Genomic DNA, 26,387 nt, shown 5'->3' on the forward strand with positions numbered 1-26,387 from the left:
CTCTCCTGCCACAGCCTTCTCTGTGTTCTAAGGGTGGAGGCCTTGGGGGAATCACCCTGAGGTATGTGAGGCCTGGAGCAGGATGCATTTCTGTCAGGGCCGAGGCGGAGAGAAGGGAGAGAAGGGGCCTTGGACACCACTGTCTCCCCCTTCAGGCCAGGACTCCTCATCTGAGTCACAGAATGCCAAAAAGTATTTGAATGACTGTTCCTCACTTCTCTGCTGGAATCCTGGTTGAGAAAAGCATACAAGATGTCCTTGCTTCTCCCCAGCCTTTATGGCTGATCCCTGGTTCCACCACAGCGGCCTCCTCAGCACCACCCATGTCAATCAGCGGGGCGCTCACTGGGCCGGGTTGCAGTGGTTGGTCTAGGACTTCTTGATCCCAGGACCACCGGTTATGCTTCCCTGGGGTGCCTGCCCAGAACTGGTCCTTACCGGGGAGCAGTCCAGGCTGTGCAGGGGAGAGGCAGGGCAGAGACTGAGGTCTTAAAGACCAATGTCACCCAATGTGCAGCCACAAATGAGGTCAGGCCTCAAGGCTGTCTGGATACAGCTGGGCAGGCAGATGTGGAGGGAGGTACAGGTGACTGGAACCATCAGCATCTCAAGCCCACTGCCCCTTCTCTGGGAACCTGCCCTTTGGCTCCGAGAGCCAGCATAGTCAAGCATTAGCCCTGGAAGGGCCTCTGAAGGCGCTGAGAGCAGATGAAGGCCTAGGGGGTGTGGAGCTTCCCCTTCCCACCGTTTCACTGCTCACTCTCTTGGGCTTACAGGTCCGCAAAGGCCTTTGGGCCCCAAGGCCCAGATGTGATGAGCCCGGCCATGGTAGCCCTGTCCAACAAGCTGAAGCTGAAGAGACAGCGAGAGTATGAGGAACAAGCCTTCCAAGACCTAAGCGGGGTGAGCCACCTGCCTGGTGTTGTCTGGGTTCCCCGCTGCAGCCCATGGGGTAGAGGGCTGGGTATGGAGACAGGGCTGGATGGAAACTCTCATGACAGCTGTGAGGGCTCAGAGGGCCTGCCAGGGACGGCAGAGAGGGGTGGGTGTGACTGTTCAGAGAGCACACCAGCCCCCTTCCAGGCCCACCCTACCCCGGACCCGGGTTGAGGACCTGGTTCTCTGGCCTTCTCCCCTCTACCTCTAGGGGGATCCACCAGGCAGCAGCACTTCACATCAGGTATGGAAAAGGATGAAGAGCCTCAGGGGCAACGTGAACTGCCCTTTGATTCCCGACAAACTGCTGAGTGCAAACATCCCCAATGGTAAGCAGTGGGCCCAGGCCTCCCCGGGGTGCTGGGGGGGGGACAGCGTTTGCAGAGGCCCATCCGGATTCCTCCACGGTCTTAGCACCTGCCTCTCTGCACCTTGGCAGAACAGGATGGTGTCCTGTGCCCCACCTTGCACGCACCCACCTCCCCACTTTCCAATAGGCTCAGACGAGAGTCAGGAAGTTCTGGGCACTGATCCCCCAGGAGCTGGTTGTAGCTCTGAGCACCCTTTGTGAAGGAAGGGGGCCGCTGGGGGCTTCAAAGCACTCCCCTGCCTTGGCCTGGCACTGCCTTCACCTGCTGGCATTGGTCTTTCAGACGAGTTCACCCAAAATCCCATGAGAGGCCTAGGACAGCCCCTGAGACACCTGCCACCACCGCCATCTGCCATGAGCCCGGGGGAGAACACCAAGAGTGGGTTCCCCCCGCAGTGTTACGCCCCCCAGTACCAGGACTACAGCCTGCCATCGGCTCACAAGGTGTCAGGTGAGCACATTTGGGAACTGGAACCACCCTGCAAGGGTCTGGTGTGCGGGATGCAGGAGCGTCAGGGGCTAGACGGCTCGGGGCAGCAGAGCCCAGCTGGGTACTTGGATGGGAGCGCCGCCCCGGCGGAGCCACCTTCCCCAGAGGGAGTGCGGCAGGGGCTGGAGGCCATCTGCCCCCAGGGTTGTAGGAGGGACATTCAGGGCTCCTTGGACCTAAGGGTCCCCAAGCCCGTGTCTTTTGCTCAGTGCTTCACATTGCCCTGTCGCCTACTGCCTCATTCCCGTAGCCGGGGCATCACTGTGCCTTGGGGCAGGAACTGAGGACATGCCCGGAGAACGCACTGCACTGCTGCGGGGTGGCCTGGGGAGCTCTGGGAGGGGTCGGCCCACCAGACTTCGTTCTCCGGAGGGTTAGCCACCTGCCTTCCACCCTGCGCTGCCTGAGGCTGTTCCCATCTTACAAATCATGATACCATCCCAAAAGGGTGCCTGGCTTTGGGGGAAACACACCAGAGGCCCTCTTATGGAAGAGCCCCTTTTAGGAATGTTTGAGAGCTTTAAAAACACGGTACCAACCGTTCTTTCAGGCATGGCAAGTCGGCTGCTTGGGCCTTCCTTTGAGCCCTACCTGCTGCCCGAATTGACCAGATATGACTGTGAGGTGAACGTTCCTGTCCCAGGAAGCTCCACGCTCCTGCAAGGAGGGGACCTCCTCAGAGCCCTGGACCAGGCCACCTGAGCCAGGGCCCCCCCACCCCCCACCCCACCGTGGGCGGACACCCCCGCTCACGCCGCCCTGCCAGCTTCACTCTCTACGTCGACTTTTGCAACTAGGTATTTCTAACACCAACACACTTTTTACAAGATATACCTACCTGGCGAACTTGCTCACGTCACCAAGTAGTGGCCTTTTTCTAAAGATGCTCACTTTAGTAGCTGTATTTTTAAGATACACTGTTGTTTTACCTGCTGCGTTTTATTCTGTCAATGAACATGTTCTTAAATTTTGTAAGATTTTTCTTTCCCCAACTTTGATTACTTCTAATTTATATTATTCCTGGGTCCCTCTGTCTGCCTCTCTCTCACACACACTATCCATACTAACGAGTTTTGTGTATAGGTTTGTTCTCTTGTCAGGAAAGCTTTGGCTTTGTCTAACTTGTTGCTGTTGTTGCCAAAGAGAAACAAACTAATTTTGCTATCCAAGCTAGATTTTCACGGCCTGTTCCTCTCAAAGCCCTCCTCCTTCCTTTCTTAAAACTAATCACCCTATGGTAAGTTATCTGTCTTTTTTCTTTTCTTAAGCCGACTCTTGGCTCTGATTTTGACACAACTTTTGGGAAAAAAGAGAAATGTGAAGGGTGAACTCTAGCATATGTGGTTGTCCATGATGGTTGCGCAATGTGGCTTTTCCCTCCCTGTTTGGGGTTTCTCTCCTGCATTTGGTGGATTTGTTTGTTATTATTCAAAAACATAACTGAGTTGTTTTTTTTTTTTAAAGAAAATGTCTATCTGGGTTAAGTGTCTATCATAGATATGGGTACTCTGTAATATCTAAAAACTGAGAAACGGAATCCTGCTCACGAAATCACTTTGAGATGGTTTTTAAGGCGTCAGTTCTCTTTCTCTCGGTGTCGCTGACACTGCAGCTCTATGGCACTCTCCCCCGGGGCCTGTACCAGCTCTTCTCGAGCTTTCTCGCTATTGCCTTTTTGCTTTGGGGATATGCCATGGGCATGACAAACAATCCAAGACGTGGAATCACGAAGTGTGGGAGCATTGCGAGCTGTCTTCTCGTGTTCTATATGTATTATGTATGTATGTATGTATGTATATTATTATTGCTGCCAAGAGGGTCTGATGGCATGTCATGGGGTGAGGGTGGGGCGAATCTAAGGGAGGGGAAGTGCTTTAATTTTTCTTCAGATTTTGTTGCTAGCCCTTCAAGTGCACTGAGCTATGGGACTCTACAGGTCTTTCACTTGGCACATTTGGATATTTCCAGAATCACCATGAGATGGTTTCAGCAGGAATTCACAAAAGAAAGGGAGGATTCAGAAATGGTGTAGTGCCCCAGCCCATGGTCCTCCCAGCTTACCAGCCCAGAGCACATGGAGCTGGCCTGAGAGAGGGTGCAGAGAGGGGTGCCACTGGTCCGGTCCAGGCCCGCACCCCTTCCTCAGCCTGCTGTCAGCTGGCCCTGTGAGGAGCAGCAGCAGGCCGACTTCCTGGTTGGCCCCTCGCCTCAGGCCTTCCCCAAGGTCTGTCACCTGAAGTGACTTATACAGGTAGGAAGCACTGAAAATCAAGTGTTCTCAGAGCACTTTGTAACTCACTGGGTAAGAGGGACAATACCTTTGGTTTTTAAACACCGATCACATGAAGCTCTTCTGTCCTGGGTACAATGAGGACGTTTCTAGAAATACAAAGCACAGCAGGCCAAGAATTTGGTAAAGCCGGATAGACTTATTGCCAAAAACACAACAAAAAAAACCTGAAGTTCAAAAGAAATCTAGGGGAAAAACGACCCGGTCGCTGCATTGACCAAATCACACTTTAGCACCACCGCTTTGCCCCACGCACAGCGGCAGAACTTGAAGGGTTACTGACGTATAAACGCTGGTGTTTGATTTCCTGTGTGTGTTGCCTCAGCATTAAGGGCATTTTACCCTTGCAGTTTTACTAAAACACTCTGAAAAATATTCCAAGCTTCATATTAACCTTACCTGTCAACGTAACGAGTTCATGAACATTACTGTATTGTCAAACTCCTACTGACAACATTGCTATAGGGGAGCTTAACTTTATAAGGAAATGTATTTTGACACTGATATCTTATTAAAGTGTTCTGATCCTACCACTGCTGGTGGCTCTGGTTTCTTGTGGATTTGTCATGGGCTACACCGACGTAAAGCAAAGCATCTACTAAATAGTTCACAGACAACGAACATTGCCCCTGACCTCTGTGAGAGGACGGAGGCCAGCCAACAGGAAGATAAGAGCATCATGAAGCAGCTTGGGAGCTGCTCGAGCCTGGGTGCCACGTTATATCGACCATATTGCTGCATAGTTTTCAGTCTGCCGCTGGGCCCTTTCTTGTATCCTAGGGAGTACCCAAGGACAGAAGTCATGGTCCTGCCTTCAGAAGACTATGGAAAGTAGCATGAGAGCTGTGCTGGTCTATATGTCACACTCTGCATGTTGAAAGGGATGGGAGGCATGTCCACTAGCAGACAGGAAGGACCTCAGTTTGGAGTAGCAGGCCTCCCTTCCTCGCCTTCCAGGTAGAATGTAAAGGTAGGAGGGAAGGACAGAGACAGGGCCTGGCAAAAGCCCTGCATTAGACATGGCATGATGGGTTCCCGAATTCAAATTTTACTTTTCTAAATCCACCTTACTTACGGATAGATGGCTGTCTCTGTAGTGTCACGCAGGAGCTGGGGAGAGAGCCAGTAGCAGCCTCTGCTCACAACCTGCAGGCCTAGAACCAGCCATTCCGGAATATTCCTTTGAACTCCATGGCCCCGTGGGAACTACTTGGCCTTTCTGTGGCCTTCGTGAAATTGAAATCAATTCCTTGACTTCCATGACCACCCAGGCACGACCAGGAGAAGTTATATTTCAAGATGAGCTATAGCATATGGAATGTTTAAGGTGGGCAATAGAAGGAATCATTGCAGGAATAATCCCACTGAGAAGGTGGGATGGGCACAGATGGGATAGAATGCAGCATGGAGTGGTTAGCCACAGATAGAAGCATGGGCAGTTCATCATTTTAAAGGAAGGAAGGTGAAGAGTAGAATAAAGCTACGGCCTATCAAGTGAAGGGAAGATGATGAGCAACCTCCAACCTAATTGTTTCCATTTCCTCAGCAATGGAGGCCAGACCATTAGTGGAGAGGAGAGGGGGTGTTAGAGTTCTGAGGAGAGAGAAGTATGAAATCATCATTTTAGGAGGCCAGTTAGTATCAGATTGCTCAAATGAGATTTTGGTCACAAATTAACCCATTGGCACAGCTGTATGTGTTTCTGTAACCACACTATTCCACCCTAATGGAGGCAGAATGGATGGCTAGTTGAGGTTGCCAGGTTGGGGGGCAGCCAGAACAGCATGTTAGAAGGAGTTAGGAATGTTTCCAAGAGAATGACCATTATGACGGACCAGGAAAACGAAGTTGTGTGAGAAGGAAGGAAAAAAATGAAGAGGATGACTAATGAAAAATCAGGAGGCTCTGAATGAGAGGTCTTAATGAAGTCAGAGAGGGGTCAGAGAGAGGTGTGGAAAAAGGGAACCATGCAGATAGTCCCTGTCAGAGGAGAGGAAACTGAAAATTGAAATCTCACTTATACCCACATGTGACCCAGCAACATTATAAATAAATACAGTAGGTATTTATCTATCTTAAGTGAAAACTTTAGATATACCTAAAATTTGCCCACAAACATTTGTGGATAATGCTGCTGCAATTATCAAGAACTAGAAACAACCCAAATGTCCTTCAACAGGGGTATGAATTAGGAAAAAAAAAAACAACAACCTAAACTGTAATCCATCTTTATAATGGAATACGACTCAGTAATCAAAGCCAACTAACTTGATTCACACAGCAACATGGAGGAAGTGCAAAGGTATTCTGTTGAGTGAAAGAAGCCAGCATCAAACAGTGCAGTCTATATAATTCTATTTATATGACATCCTAGAGAAAGCAAAAAAAAAAAAAAAAAAAAGATGCAGAGATAGACAACAGATCATTGATTACTGAGAAGTTTGAATAAAGGGTCTACATGGAGGAGTTCTTTGGAGTATTAGAATTATTCTATATCCTGTCAGTGGTGGTCATTACATATGAAAATCTGGGCGTGTACAAAAATCATAGAACCGTACACCAGAAGGAATTTTACTTTATGTAAATTTAAAACTTTTAAAAATAAAAGACAATTTTGAGATTTCAGAGGTGGCTGAAATAATATGGAGGAGAAGGTGTGAGGAAGAAGGGAGATAGGGTGACACAGTGCGTGTCACGATGATGCTGAGCAGAGAGGCCGAGGAGAGGTAGGAGCTGCAGAAATCCCTGAAGGAGTAACTAGAGGCCAGGTTGACAGCCACCTGGAAAGGAGAAAGAAGAGACAGGGTTTGGAAGCTGCATCACAAAACCAGGAGGAGCCCCTCCACCTCTAGGCCCTTCCTGATACCTGCCTGTGTGAGAGAAACTGGCCCCTCCCTGACAGCTGCAGGGAGCAGGGGCCTCAGCAGAGAGCCAGGCTTCAGATCACGAAGAAGGTGGAGGCATTTTCAGAGAAGAGGGGAGGATCTAGGAGGTGGCCAATGTCAGACAGAGTTCCAGAGAGTGTGTGCTGGAAGGATCTGGAGGGTGGGGGTGGTGGTGAGAGGGATGGGGTAGAATGATGGATGCACAGAACCGTCTGGGGCCAGGCGCCAGGTGGTAGCAGATGACCTGGAAGCTTACAGTTCCCCGACACCAACCCCGGGGCAGCAACCCCAATGTATTTGACCCTCTCTAGCACCACACTTTAATAGAGAAATGGCAATTTGTTCACAGAAGTTGGGCTAAAATGTTGACAGGGCTCACAACCACATCCCAACAGTTGACTGGAGAAGTTGAGATAGTTTATCCCAAAGGAAATAAGATTAAGGAGGGGGGTGGCTCAAAAGCCCATCCTCTGCTATCTGGGGAAGCACAGTGTGTGGTTTCTCTGGATGGCCCCACATGACAGAACGAGGCCTGTAGGGTCAGAGTGCAACTCAATGCAAATATCCTCAAGAGTAAACCTCCTTTCTCCCTATTGGGTCAGCGTTTGCCTTCTCAGTTTATTAGGGAAATAAGGTCTCTATTCTGAGCACCACAGAAAGCTACTTAGAGTGCTGCTATCTACGGATATCTGGTCAAAAGCAAAACAAACAAACAAAAAACCTGATTTCAAATCTTTGCTCAGATCTTAGCCTGGCCATCAGACATCACAGCCCCATAGAACCCAGGACAAGCTGAGGGGAACTGTCACTGCCCTTTAAGTGCTCATCGCCTATCCAGGCAGTCGTACAAACTTTGTTGAATTTAGATATTTAAAATGGTTTTCTTCAGATGGATTTATACTGCATGGTCTCTAAGAATTACTGCTTCTCTTTAGGAGATTCTGTGGAGTCACATCTAAAGGCAGCGAAGAAAGCAAATATCACCTGAGTCAAAATTACCCTTGAGAACCTCTCCAGAAGGTATGACTGTGCTGAAAACTAGTGCCCTGGCCAGCCCGGCGTGGCCAATTTTCCCTCCAGTGTTAGAACAATTGGAGTTTCTTTGGATGAGCACCAGATGAAATAATTGGTTTACATCTAGGGACTATGTCGTAAAGAAAAGGCCTGTCTTTAAACACAACTATCTCAACACAATGGGACACTCACATCTGAGACGGGTATGGTGATAGGCTCCCAGAGGAAACATCATATCCACAACTCCTTCCTCGTCCTATCTCAGGGCTATGCAGTCATTTCCTAGGATGGTCAGTGGCCATAGTTACCCCACATTCGGGGGCAGATCCTGATTTTGAGGGGCCTGTGAATTGTATGCACCCTTGACATGATGTGCTAAAAATAACACTTTACGTCTGTGGTTCTTCCTCCCAAAAACCTATGCTACCAATCTAATAACTGGAAAAATATCAGACAAATCCCAGTTGAGGGACACTCTACAAAATATATCCCCAGTACTGCTCAAAAACTGTTAAGGTCATCAAAAAATCAGTAAACTTAAGAAAATGTCATAGCCACAGGGAACCTAAGAAGACATGATGATTAAATATAATGTGGTTTCTTTGAAGGGAAAAATGAACATGAGGTAAAAACAGAGAAAATTTGAATAGAGGATAGACTTTAATACTAATTGTATTAGTTGGTTCAGTAATTGTAAGAAATATATTCTACTAATAAGATTATAATAGGGGAAAGTACCCGCAGGATAAGTGGCAATTCTCTGTACTGTCTTTGCAATTTCTTTGTAAGTCCAAAATTGTTCTTTAAAGAAAAAAAGGTAATTTAAAAAATGATGCCAGATAAAAACAAAGAAATGCAGGCAGAAATGGAGAGAAGGAAAGGATAGGCAAATGAGTAAATCTAAGTGAATAGTGACTGTTCAGGCAGTATAATGAAAATATATCATGGAGTTTTAAATAACTGAAATTAATGTACATGAAAACAATAGCATAAGAGGTGGGAAGGGGTAAATGGAGTAAGTGACACTCAGTCTTTGCATTGTCTAGGACGTGGTAAGTGCACTAACATATGAGGCTTTAATAAGTGGAGGATGCATGTTGTAATCACTAGGGCAACCTCTAGAAGAGTTGTGAGAAAGTGTGTACTAACGAGCTAATAGAGCAGGGAAATTGAATCTTAAAACGAAACAAAACAAACATGATTATTCCAAAAGAAGACAAAAAAGGAGAGAAAAATGAACATAGAATAAGTGGGACAAACTGAAAACAAATAAGACGCTAGATTAGATTTCAGTCTAAATATACCAGTAATTACAAAAATACAAATAGCTTACATATTTCATTTCAATCAAATGAAAAATGCCAGGCTGGGTTTAAAAAATAAATATAAGCTGCTTATAGGATATATGATGTTTAAATAAGAATAAAGACAAAACAATTTTTTTAGACAAAATAATTTTAAAAGGACAAAGAAGATATACAAGCCACTAAAAAAAAAAAAAAAAAGCTAGTGTAGCATACTAATCTCAGACAGGTAGACTTTAAGAAGCATTACTAAAACACAGGGACATCTCATAATAATAAAAAGGGTTGGGAACCCCGGGTGGCTCAGCGGTTTAGCGCTGCCTTTAGCCCAGGGTATGATCCTGGAGACCCGGGATCGAGTCTCACGTCGGGCTCCCTGCATGGAGCCTGCTTCTCCCTCTGCCTGTCTCTCTCTCCCTCTCTCTCTGTTTCTGTGTGTGTGTGTCTCATGAATAAATAAATAAAATCTTAAAAAATAATAAAAAGGGCCAATGTAAAAGAAAGATATTATAAGTCTATGTTTGTATGCACCTAATGAGCCTTAGAAATAGATACTGCTACAAGAAAAAATAGAAAATCTATAATCATAATAGGGGATTTTAACACATCTATCTCAGTGACTTGATAGAATAAGCAGAAAATAGTAAACAAGAATCAAGGAAGTAAAAGACGACTCATAAAATGGGAGAAAATATTTACAAAATCAGATCCGATAAGGACTAATATCTAGAATATATAAAGGATGCTAACAACTCAACAAAAAGCAAAGAATGCAATTTCAAATTGGCAAAAACATTTCAGACATTTCTCCAAAGAAGATAAACAAATGGCCAATGATCAATCATATAAAAAGATGCTCAGTATCTTTAGTCATTAGGGAAATGCAAGTGAAAACCACAATCAGATACGACTTCACACACCATCAGGATGGCTAATAGCTAACAGACAATAAGCAGAATGTGGAGAAATTGTAACCCTCATACATGTCTGGTAGGAGTGTAAAATGGTTCTGCTTTTTTTTTAAAGATTTTTATTTATTTATTCTTGAGAGACATGGGGAGAGAGAGACAGAGAGGCAGAGGCACAGGCAGAGGGATAAGCAGGCTTCATGCAGGGAGCCCGATGTGGGACTCGATCCCGTGTCTCCAGGATCACACCCTGGGCTGAAGGCAGCACCAAACTGCTGAGCCACCTGGGCTGCCCTGGTATGGCTTTTTGGATAGCTCTCTGGAAGCTCCTCAAAAAGTTAAACATAGAATTACCATATGACCCTGAAGTTCCTCTCCTACACATACACACACACACACACACGGGAACTGAAAACCTATGTTCACACAAAAATTTATACACAAGTGTTTATAGCAGCACTCTTCATAATGGCCAACAAAGAGAAACTACTTAAATGTCCCTCAAATGGTGAAAGTACAAGCGAGATGTGGTATGACTACATGGTGGAATATTATTCAGCCATATAATGTAATGATGTACGATACTGACTACAACGTAGGTGAACCTTGAAAACATGATATGGAGCAAAAGATGCCAGACACAAAAGGCCACATGTTATATGATTCCACTTATATGAAATGTCTTGAATAAGTCCATAGATATAGAAAATAAATTACTGGTTGCCAAGGGCTGGAGGAAGGGAGAAATGGGGAGGGTTTATTTCTGGGGTGATGAAATGTTCTGAAATTAGTGGTGATGGCCACACACTTTTGTTAACACACTAAAAACTACTGAATTGTACACTTCAAAGGGTGAATATTATGGCATGTGAAATATAGCTCAATAAAAAATAGACAACATATAAAATATTGAAGTACAGAATTAAGAAACAGATCTAATGGCATATGTAGAACCTTGTGCCCAGTAACTACAAGAGACATTCTAAAATTGGTCACACACTAAGCCATAGTATTAGTACCAAGCAAATGTTAGTACATTTCAAAAGGTTTAAAATGACTCTGAGCATATTCCCTGACCACAGTGAAATTAAATTAGAAGTCAGTAACCAAATGGAAGTTTAAGAATCACAAAGTCTTGAAGGTGAGGAATATACAGTACTTCTCAATTGCTCATGGTTCACAAAATATCACACTGGAGATTAGAACACACATTAAGTATTAATGAAAACTGTATCAAAACTTCTGGAATTCAATTAAAGCCATGCTTCAAGGGAAATTTATAGCCTCAAATGGATATATTAGAAAAAAATAAAGGATGAAAATCAGTGAAATAAGTATTTATACCAAGAAGTTAGAAAACAAATAGCAAAGTAAACCTAGCAGAAAATAGAAATAAAAAAATAACATGAGAGGAAACAATGAAATAGAAAACAAATGCAAAATAGAGAAAAATTAACAAAGCTAAAGATAGTTCTTTGAAAAGAATAAAATTGATAAATACATTAGCAAGATGTATCAGGAAAAGGAGACAGTATACAAATTGCTGATATCCCCTAAAAATAAAGATTATAAAATAATATTAGAAACAACTTTATGCCATTAAACTAGATGAAATAGACTAACTTCTTCTTTTTTTTTTTTTTTACCATTTTAATCTTTCTGGTTTTTTATTTATTTATTTTTATTGGAGTTCAATTTGCCAACATATAGCATAACACCCAGTGCTCATCCCGTCAAGTGCCCCCCTCAGTGCCTGTCACCCAGTTACCCCAACCCCCCGCCCGCCTCCCTTTCCACCACCCCTTGTTCATTTCCCAGAGGAAATAGACTAACTTCTTGAAAAACCAAGACTGACATAAAAACAGAAAATATGAATAATTCCATATTAATTAAAGAAACTGAATCCTTAAATAAAACTTTCCCCACTAAGAAAATTTCAGTTTATGAAGATAAATCGAGGAGAATAAATTCTTTTTAATGAAGAATTTAACTTCATTATTAAATTTCCTCACTCCAGTTCCCTGCTCAGCAAGGGTATCTGCTTCTCGAGCTCCCTCTACCCCTCCCACCACTGCTAAACACTCCCCCTTGCTCTCTCTCTTGCTCACTCTCTCAAATAACAAAATCTTGTAAGGGATGTGGGGGTGGCTCAGCAGTTGAGCATCTGCTTTTGACTCAGGACATGATCCCAGGATCCAAGATCAGGTCCCACACAGGGTTCCTTGCAGGGAGCCTGCTTCTCCCTCTGCCTGTGTCTCTGTCTCTCTGTCTCTGTCTCTCATAAATAAATACATAAAATCTTTTAAAAATTTAAAAATTAAAAAATAAAATATTTTTAAATAAATAAATAAATAAATAAATTCTCCCAAATGTTTGAGGAAAATCACTCTTTCTCAAACACATTTAGCAAGTAGAAAAAGAGGGAATACTTTGAACTCATTTATGAGGCTCACATATCCTTGATGCCAAAGGCTGATAGGCATTTAATATCAAAGAAAACTTATAGAAGGCCAATCTCTTTCACAAAGATCAATTTCAATATCTTCAACAAAATTTTACCCAATCAAACCCAGTACCATATGCAAAGGAAAATGCACTGTGAGAAAACTGGGTTTATTAATGGAAAACAAAGCTAATTTAACACTGAACAATTGATCAATGTAACCATCTTAACAGAATAAAGAAAAAATCAATGTAAAAAAATATTTGATAAAATTTGAAATGCACTCTTAGGAAAAAAAAAACCCTAAGTATACTTGGAATAGAGAATAACTTCCTCAATCTGATAAAGGATATTTATTAAAGACCTAAACAAACATACTGAACGGGGAAATTAATCCTAATACTGACACTAAAAGCTTTTCCCACAAGAGAAGATGTCAACTATCATTACTTCTATTCAACATAATGCAAGAGGACCTAGACACTGCAATAAAACAAGAAAAATAAGGAAAAAGCATGAGGATTAGAAAGGAAAAAAAAACCTGTCATTATCTACAGTCTGCATGCTTGTGTATATAGGAAATGCAAAAGAATCTTCAGATTACTAAATTTAAACATACATAAAAACAACTATGTTTTTATATACTAAAAATAATTGAAAAGGACACTTTTAAATATGTACTCAACCAATAAAAATACAATATCCAGGAATAGATCTAAAATATGTAGAAGAGTCCTAAATATAAATTATTACAGCATAATATTGTGTAAAGATAAATAGACTAATAAAACAGAAAAGACTGTCCAGAAATCAACTCACTCATACAAGAACACTCATTCTATGACAAAGATAATACTGCAGAGCAATGAAAAAGGGATGATCTTTTCAATAAAAATACCTAGTCAATAGGATATCTACAGAGGGAAAAATTATTCTTAATTCCTATTTTCCATCAAACTTAAGATTTCCAGGTGGAATAGAGATCTAAATATGAAAGATGTATAAAGCTTCTTGGGGTGCCCGAGTGGCTCAGTTGGTTAAGCATCTGATCTCAGCTTGATCTCAGCTCAGGTCTTTTTTTTTAATAATAAATTTATTTTTTATTGGTGTTCAATTTGCCAACATACAGAATAACACCCAGTGCTCATCCCTTCAAGTGCCCCCCTTAGTGCCCGTCACCCATTCACCCCCAACCTCCCCCTCCTCCCCTTCCACCACCCCAAGTTCGTTTCCCAGAGTTAGGAGTCTTTATGTTCTGTCTCCCTTTCTGATATTTCCTACCCATTTCTTCTCCCTTCCCCTCTATTCCCTTTCACTATTATTTATATTCCCCAAGTGAATGAGACCATATAATGTTTGTCCTTCTCCGATTGACTTACTTCACTCAGCATAATACCCTCCAGTTCCATCCACGTTGAAGCAAATGGTGGGTATTTGTCATTTCTAAGGGCTGAGTAATATTCCATTGTATACATAGACCACATCATCTTTATCCATTCATCTTTCGATGGACACCGAGGCTCCTTCCACAGTTTGGCTATTGTGGACATTTCAGCTCAGATCTTGAGGAAAAGATGCATAATGCCTCTAGAAAATAACACAGGAAACTATCTTCATGACCTCAAAGTAGGCAAGATGTCTTGAACATGAACAGGTAATTCACAGAATGGGAGACAACATTTGCAATATTTACATCTGACAAAAAACTCATGTCCAGGATATATAAAGAACTCCTCAAATCAGTTTTTAGAAAGAAAAATAACAAAAGACTTGAAGAGACACTTCACAAAGGTTTTTATGGCCAAAATAATATAAAACAGGGCTCAAATACAGTAGTCATCAGGAGAATGAAAATTAAAACCACAGTGAGAAACCACTTCCACCTCCTACAGAATGGCTAAAGTTGAAAACCTCTGTCAATACCAAGTCCTGGAGAGGATCTGGAGCAGCTGGAGCTCTCAATTTTATTTACAACACCAGAAAGCTAAACATAAACATGCTCTCTTATACCCAGCCGTTCTACTCATAGAAATACCCAAGAAATTAGTACAGTTGTCCTACATGGCAGGTATAAGAATATACATAGCAGCACTATTCTCAATGTCCCCAGACTAAAATCACCCAAATGTCTGTTACCAGCAGAATGAACAAATAAGTTATCCTGTATTTTTAAACAGCAGTAATGAAAATGGTTGAGCTGTCGCCACACACAAGAACATAGATGAGTTTCATATATGCTGAGCATGTAAAACCAGAAGCAATAGATTACGAACTATTTAATTCCATGTAAAAGTCTAGTACAAGCAAAATTAACCTTATGGTATTAAAAGTCAGATATTGACTAGGCAGAACAGTGAGTAGTGACAGAACAGTGAGTAGTGACAAAAAAAACATGGGGAGGGGGCTCTGGGATGCTGTTAATATGCTACTTCTGACCTAGAAGGCAGTTATATAGGTTATGTTCCACTTGGGAAAACTCATCTACTACAAACTTATGATTTCCTAAATATCATAGGTACTGGTTTGTGGAGAGATGGACACTCACTATTGTGGGTGGAAGTATAAATCATAAATATCATTGAAAGGCAATTTGGTCATATCAATACAAATTGAAATGCCATCTATCTTTTGAACCAGGAGTTCTGCTTCTAGGATTTTTATAGTTATAATTGTACATGTGCTCAGAGATACATATACAAGGATATGCATTGCAGCATTATTTTTAAGCCTAAATATCAGGGAGGGGGATGTGGGTGGAAGGACTGAATAAATAAATGATGAGGCATCTAAACAATAGCATACCAGTATCAAAAACAACCAAACAAGAGTTGACCCAATCTGGCCCAAGGCTTCAAGCTTCATTCTAGGTATGCATATGCTGGACTGTCCCTGGAAGGATATATGAGGAGCCTACTCTATCTTTTGAATTATGCTGACATGGTGTATAATTCACCAGTCCAAACAGAAACAATGGTGCCCAGGAGTGACAGCACCATAGGATGCCAGAGAAGGACAGGGTGTCAGAAGCCCTCGGTCCAACCCCTCGTTATGCCCATGAGGAAACCGAAGCACTCATGGTCCACATTCCTCCAGAAATACATTATCTGGGAGTTAAACATACCCACACGCCATCACCCTTCCACTTGCATGCCGATGAAGACACCAGACAGCAGCTAAGGAACCAGGAAACGTGTGCAGGAAAAGTAGGGGTTCTGGCAGAGGGTGCAGGTGACAGGGTGGTGGGGAGACCAACGCCAAGGGTTCTGCATGATGTCCTGGGCAGACCAGAGGTGGGAGAAGTAGGAGGGATTAATACTCTGCTCCAAAGCAGGCTTAGCAGAGCAGAGCCAGTTGCAAGTTGTGAGTCCAGGGACTTCCCTTAAGTGGATCTTCATTTCCACCTCCATCCATTCATTCAATAACTCATCAATCTGCTCGCATGCCTGCCAGGTGCGCGGCTCTGGGCTCGGCATGAGGAACACCCCGTACTGGTGCTGCGGTCCCAACAGAACTTGTGAGTTCTAGAGCATTGTGGCCCAGCTCACAGACACACTGTGGTAAGACCACCTAGTGATCATCCACAGACAAAGCCACTGTTCTACAGAAGGTCTTCCAGGGAAATAAAGTCTGCTATTCGTCTGCTGTGATACCAGGTCAATGCGGTGGGGACAGGGGTGAGGGTGAGCGTGGAGTGCGTGGGCCGGAGGAACTAGGAGACTGAAAGGCAAGCAGCAATAATGACACACTGGTATTGCACTCTCACAGCACACTTGTAGCTAAGGCATATTTGTCCTCCATTATGAATGGGGACATGAGCCTCAGGGCAGTTAAGGTGCTGATCCAGAGTCACCTGGGTGGCAAGTGACAAAGCTAGAGCTGGTTGTCAACCAGCTTGGGTCCGAACCCCACTGAGGGCTTCCCTCCAGGCCCTGTGGCCGCCACCAAGATGGGCTGAACTCACCGAGGCCCCCGCCTGGGCCCCAGGGGTGGCCTGCACTGTGTACATGGAGCCCAGCTCTGTGTCCTGCAGGATTCTTTCTTAGCACCCCTCCCGTTGTCAAGAAGGGAGCCAGCAGGGCCCAGGGGTAGGGAACTCGGACTTCCCAGCCCAACTGTGGCCAGGCCTGATACGAGGCTGCTGTGACCAGGGAACCCCACCTTCTGCGGGGGCACCCCCCCAGGAAAACCCCAAGCATATATGCTTTGGAAGAGGGCCTGTGCTGGGGACATTTTAATGCCACCTCAAAGCAACACAGCCACATGTGCACTCTAAACATTTTGCTTTTGAAAAATTGCAAAGTACGTGCAAGTGCTTTATCCTCTCCCTGCCCCTGCCCCGATCACCTGAGATCTGAGGGGTCAAGCAGGGGCAGAGGGAGGTGAGGAAGTCAGGGATGGGGTACGGGGACTGAGGTGGGGGTTAGGATTAAGGGAGGGCTGTGGGACAGGGGATTTTACATGTGGACAAGGCCATTTTGACACATCCACACCAAAATGGCTCTCTCTAGGTGGCTGAGAGAATGTTCCAAGCCCTCTCTGGGCTTCAGCTTCCTCAGGAAGTGTGGGGTAGAGGCTGCAGGAAGCACCTGGAAACAACACACATTTAAGAGGGATGCTTCCTGGAGGAAGGAGCCCACTCGGCCGAAGCCCACAGACCTCAGTTCCTTCCGGGAGCTGCGGGTGTGTCCCACTTGCTGGACAGACCGAAGGGAAGAGGCGCGTCCAGATCCCAAGGGCCTGGCCTTAGAGACAGACAACTGGGGGTGGGCAACCTGGTTCTTGACTCAGTTTCCTCTGCACAGAGGGCAAGACCCCCAGCTCCCAGAGTCTTGGTGAGACTGTCCCCCAGCTACCCGTCAGCACCCCTGAAACACAGGCTGCTGGGCTGCAGGAAGTTTCTGGGGTCTGTGGGAACTTCGCATCACCCTCAAAATGCTCTGCCCAACTCCACTCTCAGTTCTGGTTTCAGAATAAATACCATGAGAAAGACATTTTCCTTTGTTCTGTAACATTCCTTGATTATAGTCCTCTTGGGGCAGGATGGCCCCTGGTTCTACACTTGGATTCCCTGTGACCCTGTCATCTCAGTTGGGGTGGCTGTGGCGGCAGACGGACATCCTAACAGAACCCACCCCTGGGCTGTCTCCCCCTTCAGCCCCACACGCTTCTTCACTCTGCTGTCCTGGTAGCCGGACAGGACATGACCCGAGGCCTCCAGCTTCCGCTCCCCAGACAGAAGAGAACCAGGCCTTTTCCCGAGTCTGCTGGCTCCTTGTGGCTCCTTTGCCATCAGCGGGCCCAACCAAGAGCTGACCGTCCACATACATGGTCCCGGGCAAGGGAGACGAACCCTTCAAACCAAAGGAGAGAGGGAGGGTGTGGGCAAGGCTTCTTGGAAGAGGCAAGTCCCAGATAAGTCTAGGAAACGAAGGCCCAAAGGTTGGTGAAAACAAGAGGGCAGCCCCACAGATGACGCTCGCTCATAAAAATGCTCTTATGTTTTTATGCAGTGAATATGTTGGGGGGGGGCTGCCCAGTGCCAAGGCCTAAGGGCACCGAGGAAGCAGAAATGAATGCATTTTGGTCTTTTCTGTCCAGAGGTTCACAGGAGACAGCAATCTGACCAAGGCTGTGACAAACGTACAGCAGCCTGGAAGAGGCAGCAGCACCGGAGTCCTGGAGAGGTGGGGGGCTTCCCTGGGAGATGGGGCCCCAGAGGGCCTTGAAGCATGTTGTGCTGCTCAGGCACACGTTCTAGAGCTGGCTGCGTCGGTCTGCGCCCAGACTCTCCAGTTGTTCTAGGAGCTCAGTCAACTTATTAGCCTCTCCGTGCCTCAGTTTCCTCACTCTATAGATGTACCTACTCCAGAGGGTTGTGGAAAAGATGACACGAATTAACACCTATAAAGCATGTTTAGAATCACGTTGGCTATTAGGTTCTGTAAATGTATCTATTACTATTATGGTCTTGGAGGAAAAGCAGGCATCAGGCAGATGAGGAGGGGCGTACGGAAGGTGTTCTAGGAAGAAGAAACCGCATAAACGGGGGATGGAAGGGGATGGGAGCAGGGGCTGGGGTTTGGCGTGGCTGCTACGTGGGAACGTGTGCTGACCTGCAGCCAGAAAGGTGGGCACAGGCCAGATGTTGGCAGGCAGGGTGCACCCAGGAGGGTGGGCTTTGTCCTGTAGCTGCCAGGCAGGGACGGGGCTGGATTTGGTGGTTGTATTGGGCTGGAAGAAGTGAGATTGGAGGTAAGGAGTCCAGCTGGCAGCCCAAGTGATACAAAACAGAGAAATAAAGGGCCTGAGAGAACACAGTGGCAGCAAGAATGGAGAGGGGGGGAGCCACTGGGGCCTGGAGGTGCCTGGATACAAGTGAGGCCTAGGCAGGGACCAGGAAGATGGGGTCACCACGGGGCCTTTCATGGGAACAGGGAAGACTGGGCAGGGGCAGGCTGGAGAGGAGGGAACAAGGTAGAGAAAATACTGGGTGCTGGGCGCTGATCTAGGAACTTTGCATGAATTATTTCATTTAGACTCACACCGGCCCTCTGAGAAGGATGCTGTTGCCATAGCCTTCTCCAGCTGAGAAACGAGGCAGGGTGTTGAAGGTTATTGTAGGAGTCATGATGTAGTTTTCAGAGCCTGCGTCCTTAACCCCTCTGCCCTATGCTGACCTTGACCCCTGAGAGGAGGTGTTGCGTCTAGAGCCCACAGAGAGGCCTGAGTTGGAAGCTAGGTATACTGGGAACCATGGGGGGGGGGGGGATGAGCTTCTCTGGGAATGAGAATAAGGAAGGAGAGGGATGGGGCCGGATGTGGAGAGGGGCTCTGGCATGCAGGGGGTCTGGGGGAAGGTGTCCAGCCAGCCAGGAAGCTCCCCAGAAAGATCCGGCAGGCACGGCAAGCCCCCCACCCCTGCTGCCGCCTTCCCAGTACAGAAAGAACACAGGCCGGCCTGGCCCTCTTCTGGGACCTGGAGCCAGTTACATAACCTCACTGAGCCTAGGGAGGCATTACCTTCCTCCCCTGGAGGCACTGAGAGGCTAGGGCTAAAAGGATTAGGCTCAGCTTTTAGAGACAAAACTAAGTACCCTAGGTGGATGAACGCCAGCCCTCCCTGGGCTATTGTGCGGCCTGATTATGCCTCCCAGTCCACACGCTGACAGGGCTTAGGCTCTGTTGACAAAGTGTCTCAAGGTGTTTACCTCAGCCCCAACAGCGGCTGGCCTCTGGCCCAGGCTGTGTCATTGGCTCAGTTACAGGGAAGGAAACACACACACACACACACACACACACACACACCCCAGTCCCTCCCCAGGAGCCGGCTTCCTGAGTCACCGCAATCCTAGCCAAATTCACCTGAAGCGCCTGGCACTTCCCTGGACACCCCAACAGGGATCTAACTAAGAGCTGTCTTTGGGGTGGGGGGAGCCATGCCTCATTCACTAATTCACATAACAAGCCTCATAAGTTGCTGAGGGATATTCCAAGTTGTGAGATTTCTGTAGTGCTTCCAACCCCGGAGAAAGAGAGAGGATGGGAGAAGAGGGAGAGTGAGAGCCAGGGGAGGGAGGAGCTCCCCACCCTCCGTCCACCCCCTCACTCTGTGTCCAATCACAGACAGCACTGCTCGGCTCCCAGAGCCAGGACAGAAAATTAAAAGAAAATCACCGAGAAGTAGGAAATCATAGAACATAGAATGTGTGTCCTCAAAGGACCTTACAGATCATTCATTAGCCTAACCCTAGTGTTTACAGGGAAGGAAACTACTTGTCCAATGACGAGCTAGGGACAGAATCTGAGGTCTTCAACGTGCATGCAGAGCTCTTGTCCTACATCACACAGACCCCAGACAAGGATGAGAAGAGGCTAAGATGCCTGGGAGCCTAACCCTACATCTACTCCTGGAAATGCCCCAGAGCACATGCTCCTTGCTCCTCCTCAGGGCTCCACAGGCTGTATGGCACGAGCTGGGTCCTAGTTTCCTTCCTCTCCAAGTTTTAGAGGCAACTATGTCGCCAACAGGCAGCATCTGCCACAGAGAACTGGAAAGATCTGGACTGGCCCAGGTGGCTAGAGCCAGCTGGACACTGGCAGTGATGCTAGCGCAATGTCTAGACAGGGCGGGCCCCTTCCCATGCCCTTGCAAACCCCCTGGACAACCTGTAGATGTCCTGGGAGCACCTGCTGTGCGCCCAGCCCTGGCGGGCCAAGGAATCACACATTTGGACAGCTATTTCTCCAAATTTTTTCCTCTAAACACAGGAGTGAATAACCCAAAGAGGGCAGAAAGAAATAAACCCAAGAGTTTCTGTGCTCCTGATTTAAAACATAGAATTTTTAAAAAATATGCTCACTGTGCAAATAATAAACCAAACCTTACTCCCCAGCCAAATATTGATATTTCCTTTAAATCTGGGCTAAAATATCCATACTTGGGAAGGGAGAGACTTGTGGTTATTGGCCAAAAGCTGTGCTAAGTCATATACAGCCATTAAAATTATAATCCTCAAACAAAAGTTACAGATTTAGAGTGACTTTCTGAGCCCAAAAGTTATTTTGACATTTCATAAAATAAATCATCAGACCAACACATCACATTATGTTGACAATAGTGTCCAAAATAGTTTTACTATCTTTAGTACCTTTTATTTTAATTGGTTTATAACCATGTGATTTATATATAACTTATAACCAAATAGTACGTAATTATTTATATGTTTTTAGATTTAGGATTTTTAAAAAGCCAGTATAAACCAACAAGAATGTACCAGCTATAGTAATATACATGGCAGACAATATGGAAGGTACCCTTTCCTGGAATTCTCCTTAACTGAATGTTGATTGAATTTATCTCCCAAGAAGCTTGTGGTCTGAATCAGGTAGACCAAGCAAAATAAAACACAGCACAGGACCCATAGCTTTAAAGTTGTCAGTTGAATAATTCAAGCGGTATCTTTCTTCAAATATTGTCACAACTCAGCCTGACATAACTGATTCCTACCCAGAATCAAATGCCAAGGATCTCAGTTTTAATACTCTTGACCTGACTCATCCCAAGGTGTGACAATGGCTATCTTGAGTGGAAGAGCTGTGCCAGGAGCCTGCCTGCACCTCTTGTAAAATACTGGACCAAGAAGCCCCAGCTTATAATTCATGGCACAAAAGCCAGCATTTGTTTTAGAAGGAATGCTCACTGAGCTCACTTGATACTTTAAGGGGATGGAGAGTTGTCTTTCCAAGAAGGGACAAGATGGCACCAATTAGGACCTCTTGTGGAGATAATAAAGGCAAGGGGAGATTAGATTCCAACACTCTGAGCATCTCTTAAATGGCTTTGGGACAAGACCTCTCCCAAGTTGACACCATATTTACTAGCAAGAAAATAGAAAACAATGAGAAATTGGTCTGATTTCTGCATCATTTGGAGCAACTGACCTTGATTTGGTAAAGTTGTATGCTAATGGAGGCCTGAAGTCAAAAATCATAACTGAGATGAGTCAACCCCAGAAATCATCTGAGTTAACCATACACAGAGAGGTAGTACAGCAGGTGCTTAGCCTCTGAAACAGCAAAAATTCACTCTCAGCTCTATCTTCTACCAACTTTGCCACTCTGGGCATGTAACTGACCTCTCTTTTTCTTTATGAAATGAGAATAATACCTACCACAAAGGATTGTTTTAAGGATAGAATATACATATACATATATATGTATACATTTTAAGGATATATATATGTGTGTGTATATATATATATGGAGATATATATGTTTTAAGGATAGAATACACACACATAGTTATATTTATTTTATATATAAATGTATTATATATATATATATATATATATATATATATATATATATATAACCTAGTTAATTCCTGGCACATAGCAATCACTCAATAAATGTTAGCTATTACATGGTCAAATCTATCCATCTTTCACTGGAATGTAAATTCCAGAAGGACAAGAATTCTAATATGGCTTTGTCACAGCTATATTCCCAATACTGAGAATAGGGCTTATTGCATAGCAAGCAATCAATCAACACTGAGTTAATCTAACAGCATATTCAGGAAGTCCAGTATGGAACTATTGTACCTACAGCTTTAAAAGCAATGAAATTTTTAAAAAGGGCTTTAGCTCAAATTACTGTATGTTGTTTAGAGTACTGGGCCAAGTTTGGGACAATTCATTGTAAGAAGTAGAATGGCAATAACCATTGAGCTCAAAAGAGTAGTTAATGTTTTAAGGTCTTAAAATCTAGTTGAGCTTCTGTTTCTGCCCCAGAGAGAGTAATACACACCAGATTTATCCTCCCAGCTTTAACAAGAAAAAAAACTGAGAGGAAGAAAGGAAATAATAGTTTTCAGATATCAGGCAATGCATAACAAGGATCCCTGAGAGACAGGAAAAAAACAAATGGGCCCTATCATTGCCCAAGCTTTTCCAGTGCACAGTGCAGTGTTGGGGACCCACTACCCACATCTGGTAGTTTTGGGAATTGAGGAGACAGAGCTAGGAGTCTAGGGAGCCCCTCGCAGCTAGAGTTTGTAGGGCAGAATAGCAGAGGGGAAAGAGCTGCCCAGGTGTTGGGGGGGGGGGATCCAATGACCCACAGAGGGTCCTCCTTGAGTCTTCAGCTGAGAATGAATCAATGCATTCATTTGAGAAAATTACCTGAGGCTGCAAAAAGCACCACTCCAAGAGAAAAATAACCACTGGAGCTCACACAGGACTAGAAGTCTATGTTCCCAATAAGCCAAAAGAGAAAGTCTTAAAATTCATGATATATCAGATGGAGGACTCAGAAGAGCACTGCTTCAGTAGTGTGGAGAAATTTAGCCCTAAAGGTTATGATGCCCTCAGCTAACTCAAAGCAAGCCTCAACAGCATAAACCTTTTTCTAAGTTGTTTGCATCCCAGAACAAAATTAAAGAATATTCAGGGGAATGTGGAATATCCAGCACCCAGAAAGGTAAAATTCATAATGTCTGGCATCCAATAAAAATTCCCAGGCATGCAAAGAAACAGGAAAGTATAACTCATGTTATACTTTACAGTGAAAAGGTAAAAGAGAACCTGATCAAACTCTAAAAATGAAAACTTCAAAGTCTGAAATAAACACTGGCTAGGATTCAATAAGGAACTTAGACTATGCCAAAGAAATGATTTGTGAACTTGAAGGCATTGCAATAGAAAGTATCAAAAGTTAGTGGAAAGATTAGATGAAAAAACCAAAATGAAAAAGAATATTGGTGACCTGAGTAAACAAAACACAGGTAATTGGAAAAGTAGAGAGAGGACAGAAATAGTATTTGTAGAAATAATGGTCAAATTTTCTAAAAATGATGCAAACCCCAAGTCCAGAGCTCAACAAAGCCCAAGAAAAAGAATCAAGAAGACCATGCCAAAGGATATTATAATTACATTACTTAAAACCAGTAATAAAGAAAGGCATTCTGGCCCAACATGGCAACACAGGATGACCCTGAACTCATCTCCTCCGTAAACACACCAAATCCAAATCTTCTTAAAGAACAGTTCCTCCTGAAGAACTGGGGACTGGCTGAATGCTTATGCACAACCAGGGACAGACCCCATAGAGAATGTCAAGAGACAGAAACAAGGTGATGAGGGGTAGGAGACCCTAATGCTGAGAACTGCAGTGGGGCGGGACAGTACTGAGGGACTCTGGGCACATTCTTCTGCCCTGGGCACAGGAAAATTAAAAAAAAGCTGTGGTTTAAAAGGACAACTAGGATATAAAGGAACCAGCCCTAGAACCCTGCCAAAGGATGGAGGAGATGTTGGAACTCTCCAGGTTGGAGGGGCTGGTGAGCACCATGGTTAGGTTCCCCATCTATCTTGATAGCACAGATGGGAATAGGGTCTGGAGGCCATAACCACCAGCCACCTTAGTGAGCCCCAGTGATGCCACCGAGGTGGACTCAGCAGAGCACTCTCTGGACACCCCTGGTCAGCACTCACTATAGCTCTGGCCATCTCACCAAGATGACACAGGTGCAAACCACACCAGAACACCAGACTTGTACCAGTTTGGCTCCCGATGGCTTACTAGGGCACCACAGATGCAGAGCATTCTGGGACCTCCTGGCTCATACCTGTTTCAGCTTTGGCCACACCACCAGGCCACCCCCTGTGTAGAGGGCCACAGGAACTCTTGACCCATTCCTGCCTTGGTTTCAGCCACCCTACCAGGTACCCTCTATGTGGAACACTCACAAACCCACTGACCCACACCCTACCTTGGCTCCAGCCACCCCACCAGGGCAACCCCTGCACTGAGAAACTTAGGACCCCTTGGCCCACACCCCACTTTGACTCCAGCCAGCCCACCAGGGTGCCCCCTGGACCTAACCACCCTGGGGACACCCAACTTGCACCCACTTAGGCTCCAGCCATCCTTTCAGGGTGCCTTATAAAAAGAGAGCCATAGGATCACCCCAGCTCAGGCCCACTTCAGCAACAGCTATTCTACCAGGATGCCCCCTGCATGTAACACCTCAAGACCCCTACAGTTTGTGCCCTACCTCCTCCCCAGCTGCCAAACAGGGTATCCCCTCACAGATCCCCCCTCTCTTTTGCCTGACACAGCTCAAGCTGCCCCACTAGGGTATCCCCTGTAGAGAGAGCCCCAGGATATCCCAGCTTATACCCACTTTAACTGTCCTGCCAGGATGCCCTTTTGCACAGAGAGCCTTGGGACCCCCTGGTTTTTACCCACTTCAGCTTCAGTTGTCCCGCCAGAGCACTCTAAATGGAAAGCCCCAGGACCACCCTGCCTTATGCCCATTTCAGGTCTGAATATCCCACCATGGCAGCCCCAGCACAGAGTGCCCCAGGACTCCCCAGCCTACACCAGCTATAGCTCCAGCCAGAGCCACTAGACACACACAGGGCTACACAGGGAACAACCATACATAAGACCATTCTTTTGAGTTTAGGAGAGAAGTAACAATATTGCCTAATGCACAGAAACAAATACAGAAAGTCAAGCAAATGAGGAGACAGGAGAATATGCTCCAAATGAAAGAAAAAGACAAAACCTCCAAATAAGAACTACATGAAACAGAGATACACAATGTCCCCAATAAAGAGTTTAAAGTAATGACCATAAAGATACTCACTATACTGAACAAAAGAGTAGAAGAACTCAGTGGGAATTTTAACAAAGAGGTAGAAAATATAAGAAAGCACTAATCAGAGATGAAGAATACAATTAATGAAATGAAAATACACTAGAGGGAATCGAACATAGATTAGCAGATGCAGAGGAATGCAGTGATATGGAATACAGGGTACTTGAAAGCACCCAAATGAAGATCAAAAGGAAAAAAAAAGAATTTTTAAAAACTAGGAATAGGTTAAGGGACCTCATGGAAAACACTGAGTGAACAAACTTTCACATTATAGGAGTCCCAGAAAGAGAAGATAAGAAGGGATAGAAATCATATTTAAAGAATAGTAGCTGAAAATGTCCCTATCCTGTGGAAGGAAACAGACATCCAGGTTCAGGAAGCAGAGTTCCAAAGAAGATGAACCCAAAGAGGTCCACACCACAACAAGATCATTAAAATGTCAAAAATTAAAGAGAATTTTAAATGCAGCAAGACAGAAGCAAATAGTTAGGTACAAAGGAAACCCCATAAGACTACCAGCTAATTTTTCAGCAGAAACTTTTCAGGACAGAAAGGAATGGCATGATATATTCAAAGTGCAGA

At 45.0% G+C, this 26,387-nt stretch overlaps 1 protein-coding gene across 2 annotated transcripts in view; it reads left to right on the top strand.

Annotated features, from left to right (window-relative positions):
* The window catches only part of EPAS1 (endothelial PAS domain protein 1), an 85,868-nt gene extending 81,252 nt beyond the window's left edge, over nucleotides 1-4,616 (top strand). For both annotated transcript variants that reach the window (XM_041756322.1, XM_041756323.1), the window contains 4 exons: nucleotides 777-903; nucleotides 1,148-1,265; nucleotides 1,590-1,757; nucleotides 2,347-4,616. In XM_041756322.1, coding sequence (XP_041612256.1) covers nucleotides 777-903; nucleotides 1,148-1,265; nucleotides 1,590-1,757; nucleotides 2,347-2,498 — 565 coding nt within the window. In that variant the 3' untranslated portion in view covers nucleotides 2,499-4,616. The remainder of the gene's footprint in view (nucleotides 1-776; nucleotides 904-1,147; nucleotides 1,266-1,589; nucleotides 1,758-2,346) is intronic.
* The last annotated feature ends 21,771 nt before the right edge of the window (nucleotides 4,617-26,387 follow it).

Source organism: Vulpes lagopus, chromosome 5 (genome assembly GCF_018345385.1).
Source record: "Vulpes lagopus strain Blue_001 chromosome 5, ASM1834538v1, whole genome shotgun sequence".
Classification (NCBI taxonomy): domain Eukaryota; kingdom Metazoa; phylum Chordata; class Mammalia; order Carnivora; family Canidae; genus Vulpes; species Vulpes lagopus.